This window comes from Coregonus lavaretus (assembly GCF_964263955.1).
Source record: "Coregonus lavaretus genome assembly, chromosome: 25".
NCBI lineage: Eukaryota > Metazoa > Chordata > Actinopteri > Salmoniformes > Salmonidae > Coregonus > Coregonus lavaretus.
This window is the reverse complement of record NC_140012.1, coordinates 28719935-28728012: the sequence shown is the minus strand read 5'-3', so window position 1 is coordinate 28728012 and position 8078 is coordinate 28719935. Positions and strand designations below refer to the sequence as shown.

General features: G+C 42.9%; 1 protein-coding gene across 1 annotated transcript in view; it reads right to left on the bottom strand.

The window, feature by feature from the left end:
* LOC311100831 (heparan sulfate glucosamine 3-O-sulfotransferase 3A1-like) overlaps positions 1 to 7680 on the bottom strand; it is a gene marked incomplete at both ends in the record, with an annotated part of 55511 nt that extends 47831 nt beyond the window's left edge. Inside the window, one exon of the mRNA XM_084141804.1 lies at positions 7037 to 7680. Within this exon, the coding sequence (XP_083997930.1) occupies positions 7037 to 7680 (644 nt within the window). The remainder of the gene's footprint in view (positions 1 to 7036) is intronic.
* Between the last annotated feature and the right edge of the window lie 398 nt (positions 7681 to 8078).

Here is an 8078-nt window from a genome sequence, read left to right as displayed (position 1 = left end):
TCAGACTTCCACAATGAAGGCTAACTAATTAACTTATGAAATATGGATAGTTGCAAAGTCATCTACTGTAAATGCATTGTTTCTGTGTGCCTGTATAGACTTTGCTATAATGGAAAACTCCAGAAATTCCTCACACTACTCAAGGCGTCCACAGTAATATAGCTAACTGCTGAGATGTTTCTCCTCCGAACCAATAAGCTGCCAGCCTTTCCTTTCCACAGGTCCTCCAGACCTCTTCACAGGCCCAATGATGAGTGACATGTCTGACAGCAACAAACAAGGCAGCACTCTCAACTCTGCCACCCACTTAATTGACACCTAACCCTGCCAAGATATGAACAACTTGGAAGTGGAGCTCACGGAAAATGCTGGGAATTTAAACCACTTTTCACCAACAGCTTTGACGACTGAGTGAATTTATTTTCTTTTGTGCAACTTCTCATACATGGAGCAGCATCAGCGAAGCTATTTGGCTGGACGACTAGCCTAATCTAGGAAATAATGACAATCACAAAAGAGTTTGAAAAATGAATGTTTATGGAATTCATACATGGGAAAAGACCCAAAATATTATTCCAAATATTTACATCTGGATCTTGTAATGTATGCCTGGCTTTTGGAGTACAGTAAAAACATACTTTGATACTGTCTCCCCCTACATCCACATCTGACGGCCTCTCACCACAGGCCACTGCAGAAACGGGGCTAGCCAGAGGAACAGAGAGCAGCACTACAGAAAAGCCCCAAAGAACTGTTCTCTATGGGTCCCGATTGGGTCAATGTTTTTATTATCAGAACACTTTTAGTACCATTACTGAATTTCCTGTAAAATACAGCCAGTTCAATAAACAGGGAAAGGCCCTAATTTTACACCAATTTCATTTTTTGGAGCTGAGCTTTTTCATTCATAATTCACTCCCTCATGTCTTGTTTTTGGTACAACATACTTTTCATGCAAACAACTGAATCCAAAATAATAACATCTATTTTTCTTGTAAGACTTGGCTTAACAAGACAATAAAATGGGTTTCTGGAAATATACTATGTACAGTGAGGGAAAAAAGTATTTGATCCCCTGCTGATTTTGTAAGTTTGCCCACTGACAAAGAAATGAACAGTCTATATCAGTCTCTCAATTAGAAAGATTACTGGCTCCCAGGTGTCTTTTATACAGGTAACGAGCTGAGATTAGGAGCACACTCTTAAAGGGAGTGCTCCTAATCTCAGCGTGTTACCTGTATAAAAGACACCTGTCCACAGAAGCAATCAATCAGATTCCAAACTCTCCACCATGGCCAAGACCAAAGAGCTCTCCAAGGATGTCAGGGACAAGATTGTAGACCTACACAAGGCTGGAACGGGCTACAAGACCATCGCCAAGCAGCTTGGTGAGAAGGTGACAACAGTGGTGCGATTATTCGCAAATGGAAGAAACACAAAATAACTGTCAATCTCCCTCGGCCTGGGGCTCCATGCAAGATCTCACCTCGTGGAGTTGCAATGATCATGAGAACGGTGAGGAATCAGCCCAGAACTACACGGGAGGATCTTGTCAATGATCTCAAGGCAGCTGGGACCATAGTCACCAAGAAAACAATTGGTAACACACTACGCCGTGAAGGACTGAAATCCTGCAGTGCCCGCAAGGTCCCCCTGCTCAAGAAAGCACATATACAGGCCCGTCTGAAGTTTGCCAATGAACATCTGAATGATTCAGAGGAGAACTGGGTGAAAGTGTTGTGGTCAGATGAGCTCTTTGGCATCAACTCAACTCGCCGAATTTGGAGGAGGAGGAATGCTGCCTATGACCCCAAGAACACCATCTCCACCGTCAAACATGGAGGTGGAAACATTATGCTTTGGGGATTGTTTTACTGCTAAGGGGACAGGACAACTTCACCGCATCAAAGGGACGATGGACGGGGCAAAGTACCGTCAAATATTGGGTGAGAACCTCCAGCACGACAATGACCCAAAACACACGGCCAAGGCAACAAAGGAGTGGCTCAAGAAGAAGCACATTAAGGTCCTGGAGTGGCCTAGCCAGTCTCCAGACCTTAATCCCATAGAAAATCTGTAGAGGGAGCTGAAGGTTCGAGTTGCCAAACGTCAGCCTTGAAACCTTCATGACTAGGAGAAGATCTGCAAAGAGGAGTGGAACAGAAGCCCTCCTGAGATGTGTGCAAACCTGGTGGCCAACTACAAGAAACATCTGACCTCTGTGATTGCCAGCAAGGGTTTTGCCACCAAGTACTAAGTCATGTTTTGCAGAGGGGTCAAATACTTATTTCCCTCATTAAAATGCAAATCAATTTATAACATTTTTGACATGCGTTTTTCTGGATTTTTTTGTTGTTATTCTGTCTCTCACTGTTCAAATAAACCTACCATAAAAATTAAAGACTGATCATTTCTTTGTCAGTGGGCAAACGTACAAAATCAGCAGGGGATCAAATACTTTTTTCCCTCACTGTATGGGATGGATGATGTGTCGGCAGGCAGGGACCTCAGACTGGTAGTCTGGTTCAGGTCACATGTGTTTTTATGAAGGGCAATTAACTCATTAGATGGTTTGGTCTGGCCTAATCCAGCCAGTCTGGTGATGTCAGACAGCGCACCCCCTCGGACCCCCGCAGACCCTGCTCAACCCCCCCAAAGCCCCTGGCCTTGACAGGTGAAGGCTGGGTTAGGGGGTTGAAGGCTGAGCTAGAGGGTAACCCTAGTAGGTCCCAGACATAACGCTAAACTACCATCTACATGGACCTTTCATTACATCAGTGTTGTCGCTGACTTTGTTCACTTGGAGTACATCACATTTCCACAACAATAGCTTGTCGGATTGAGCGCGATTGTCTCGGTACAAGGTAGAGAAATGGGTTGTGAAATGTAACACTGAGCCATTGGTTTCCTGTTTCATGGCTAACAATGTAGATTGTGGTCCTCTGTAGCTCAGGTGGTAGAGCACGGCGCTTGTAATGCCAGGGTAGTGGGTTCGATCCCCGGGACCACCCATACACAAAAATGTATGCACGCATGACTGTAAGTCGCTTTGGATAAAAGTGTCTGCTAAGTGGCATATTATTATTACCTACAACTACATACACATCATGCATCTGCATAAAACATACATTTTACCCAACGTATTACAAGACTAAAAGATAACGGTTTGTTGTACAAAATGCATTAGTACAACTTTGGTGTGGATCAGATTTCACTTCATCAGGGGAAGGAAGATACACTGGGTATCACAAACTCAAAACTCCAAAAACGTACAACTGTTGGATATACTACATAGAAAATAATATGAAAAATACTATGCAAATAATGACGATATTTCTTGGGAACTTCTACACAAAGAATGACAACTTTCCTTGGGGACTTGGGGGCTACAATATGTCTGTCTATGTTTCCACTGGGAAAGCAGGACAACACAGACCGCTGGATGTTGTTGTTGCCACGTCACATTAGGACTTAGAAGTGTTAAACTATGTGCCCCACACACACATTCCCACAGACACACACACTCACACGCACGCACACACACACCGGAAACATACACACACGTACACTCACTCACACACACACAAACACACAAACACACACACACACACCCATTCCCACAGGGACAGACAGACAGGCCACAGTGATTCATGTTCAGTCCACATATCGGCCATTACTCTAAACAAAGACTTTAAGTCCCCTGAGACGGATGCCTCTGCTCTCTCTGCCTTTAACTATTCACAGACACACACACACACACACACACACACTAATGAAAATAATCACATAATTCCAGAAAATTGGATGCAGTGATTAGCTATAGAAAACCATGGCCTTGTTTCCCACTACCACCAAGACCGTCTTTCTAGAACGAAAACCGTTTTCTAGAATTGTGAAACAATACACAAAAATGACAAGTAGCATGAATGAATAGCGCCGGACCATTCTCTTGTTTGTTTTCTTATTGCTTAGCCATTTGCACAAATCCATCATATTGTCATGTTTGTTGTATAATCTGCTGAATGTTTTTTTTGAATGAAAAAATGTCCAGAGCTTGATAGCTGAAGCCCAGATTTTTAGTGTTTTGACGTGAAGTGAATGAACTCTGAGTGCACTGCAGTTCAGAAACACCATTTCACTTCCATTAGTGTTTGACACTTCTTGAATAGAGAAAAAAATAAACTTCACACACTTCAATCAAACTAAGGCCTAGATTAAATCAGATCAAGCGTTTACTGGCGATAGCAGACAGCCGCATAGCGATTTTGGAGGTGGAACTGCGTTGGAGCCGTCAAATTGTTCAGCAGCTGCTCTTGCGATCATTGTCATGAAGCCACACCTGCCCCACTTGCATTAGAAGTTCAGGACGAGAAAGTGTAGGCTATAAAGAAATTACGCTCAAATTGAAAAATCAATTGTAAATTGTAAACAAGGCTGCATGGGTTTTCTCTTAATGCGAGTCCGTGCAGCCAATGGCAATGTCCGCTTTAGGTATAAGCCAGGAGCCACTTGTCGATTTGACAGCTCTAACATAGTTTCACCTCTACCACCGCCAAAACAAGCGCTATGCGGATGTCGGCTAAAGCAGATCTGATTGAATAGAGCCCTAAGTCTAAATGAGAGGGCTACTTCCTATCAAAAGCATACACACACAGAGGCTATTAACAGTTCAGCAACAGCATTACACTTCCATTTGCGTGTTAGACACTTCATGAGTAAAACAACAAAGTTTCACACACTTCAATCAAGTTTAAGTCTAAATGACTGTGTTAAAGTGTCCACACACAAAGACTATTAATAAAGGAACTCTCTCTCAGACTCCCTGGAACAGAGTTGACAGGAGTATACCTCTACACAGCAGATGCACTCCTTCAGGCTGACTAGTCAGTCACGTTGTTGTAACTCTTCTTTATTTCTTCTGCTCCGGCCATTTTAATTCAAGGGCCCATTCCCCATTTTAATGGAAAGCATTAAGTGTAACCGGCCCTGAGGTTGAGTTTGTTCGGCTAGTCCTTGGAGCCCATGAACCAAATTCCATGTAGAAGAATCTTGGCAACTCCTCAGGATAGATGGAACCCTCATGGATATACACTCCCACAATGGATGAATAGGTAAACAGAAGGGTGTGAAAGAGTGATGGCCAAAAGAGAGAGTGTTCACTCTCACAGAGGCACAAAGAGGGAGGTGTATGTGTGTGGGGAGAGGGTATGAGAGCTAGGGTATGAGTGGGCCGAGGCTGGATGGGGGGTTTGGGGGAGTTAGAGGGAGGGGGCCCGGGTGAGAGGAGAAGTTTCTGCAAGCTTTTAGAGTGAGCTGCATAGTGTTAACTCAACCAAAAGGTGAATCAAACCTCCTGAGACACTCAGGTAACCCTTAATTATAACCCTAATCCTTCTTAACAACAGAGCTGCAGTGTCGGCAATGCCCCATTAAACACAGACCCACTGAGAGGGGAGAGACATTAACCCCAGGAGAGAGAACACACACACAAACACACGGACACACTCACAACCACACACACACACACACACACACACACGGGCACGGGCACGGGCACGCGCACAACCACACACACACACATGGACATACGCACAACCACACACACACACACATGGGCACGCGCACAACCACACACACACACATGGATGTACGCACAACCACACAACCACACACACACACACACAAACGTACGCACACACACACACACACCAACGTGAACCTACTGATAAAAAGATATCACAAATCCATAGGCTTGAACGCAGAGGGAGAAAAGTGGGGTAAAATATGGTAACTCCCAAAGAAGAGAGGGGATTGAGGGGGAGAGAGTGTATGTCTGTATTTCTGTGTATTTAGAGCTTGTTCAGAATATTTATTTTAGGTCAGACATTGACCCTACTCCCGCAGCATTTAAAGTGCTACTCACTTTGGAAGCAAGGCGGTACTTTGCTTGGTACTTAAATCTGGGACTTTTCCCTATAATACTTATTTGTATCTCCCCATTCAACTATTGATGATGTTGAATAGGCCTATGAAGAACAGTTATATTTTTTATATATTTTTTTATATTTGATATTTAATCATTACAAGACAGCAATTAAGTTTCTTTTTTTACATGAAAAGTAAATAACTTTCTTTCATTTTAACTGCAATGGAAAATGTCATAAATTACGTTAATACACTAATATATTTCTTTAGGATTTTTTGGGGATACATTTTATAAGGTGATATTGTGCTCTGCCATGAAACCTAGAGAGTAGCCAAGATTAGTTTAACGAAATTTACCACGATTAATTTTTATTCTATAAAATATGAACTTATTGATAAGGTTATTGATAAGGTTGGCTACTCAGTCATGTAAACTATGGTTACAAATGAATCCCCATCATTGGTCTTTGAAAAAGGTGTATTATGAACATTTAAACAATAGCCTATATAATTGGGTAGGACAAACATGTCGTTAGTCTAGTTCATAATTCTGTAGTGTTAATTGTAGGCTACGGAAATACCTATTTTTTAAATCTAAATGTGTATTTTCTTAATATCAAAAATAACCAAAATATCGAATTAATCTGCAGTGAATCATAAGATATATTTAGGTGTGATTAGAGCTTTCCCACAACTTTGACACTGGTTGAACAGTTGAATAAAGTAGGCTATAGGGCACCAAGTTGTCCATGATTTACAAGTAAATATCTTTGTTTATATACTGTATATTGTAATAAAAAAGGACCATATACTGTAATTAAAGCCCATTCAAAGAGAAAAGGCAACAAAGTAATTGAAACGAAGTGTGTTATAAAACCTGGTCCGTTTGAATTATTCCAATGGTGAACAAGTGTTGCCAGTGAGAGGCACAACTTTTTAAACTTTTCACCAAACACTATTTCACTCCGCACGGATGAATTTGGAAAAGGTAGAGGCATAGGATACACATGATCTAATAATAATAATAATACCAAAAATAAGCCTACTACTAATAAAAAATAACAATAATAATAATTTCACTTATATTGAATGTATTTATTTAAACATTTACCTGTACCACTCCAGTCCGTTCTCGTAGTTGCGGTCGAAGAAGTGCGGCTCCGCTCCCACAGCTCTGATGTCTGGATGCACGCGGAGGAACTCGAGCAGCGCGCGCGTCCCTCCTTTCTTTACCCCGATGATCATCGCCTGTGGCAGCTTCTTGGTCCCGTCTCCAAGCGGACTGAGTTTACCTGTACTTCCCGTCTTCATCATAAACCGAGGTGCCAATCTCTTAGAATAAACTATGTCACCCAAAGAAGGCTGCATATCATGCGACAGTTCTCGGTTCTTGCTATCGCTGTCCACCTGAGGTCCCGGTTCGTACAAAACCTGTCCCGTATCAGCATCGTCGAACCGCGAGTACTCGGAGGTGCGTTTAGCATCGTCGGCGCTCTGGTAGCTCAAGCCCGGCTTGGACCCTGTGGTCCATTTCTGTAACAGTCTTTTCCTCCTCAGCGACCTCAAGTCGTGTAGTTCCGAGGCGAAAAAGCCCACGACTTGGCTGGATGCTTTCACCGGCGTGGGCATGCTGCTGCAGCGGTCCGTGAGGCAGTGGAGGAGGTACAGGGAGGTGAGGAGAGAACACAGCATGACCACGAATTTCTTGAAAATGCCTCGGGACAGGGGGTCCGAATAGACTCGACTAAAAGCCATAACGGTCCTTGGGTCTCCGGTTCAGGAGCCACAGCCATGCTAGGCAGACATTCTCGGGTCTTGCCATTAAGAAACAGAGAGGACAGCTCGTAGGCTACCGGAGCTTGCTCCGCATCCACCAGTGGATTAGACCTTGCACGCGGCTCACTCAAAAATAACCCTCACATGTGTCCCAGAGCTCGAGCTGCTATATTCCTTATAATAAATAATATTGTAAATTTACGTCAACGTCAAAAAACAGTTGAATACGCAGTGCAATTCTAAACGTCAAAGGCAGGCTATTCCGCATTAAACCAATCATATATTGCCAAAACAGCATTGTCAGTACTCTAGCCACGATTAGAAGACAACATGTTGGCTGTTTGTTGTTTAAATTAAATGACTATGCATAAGTTCAG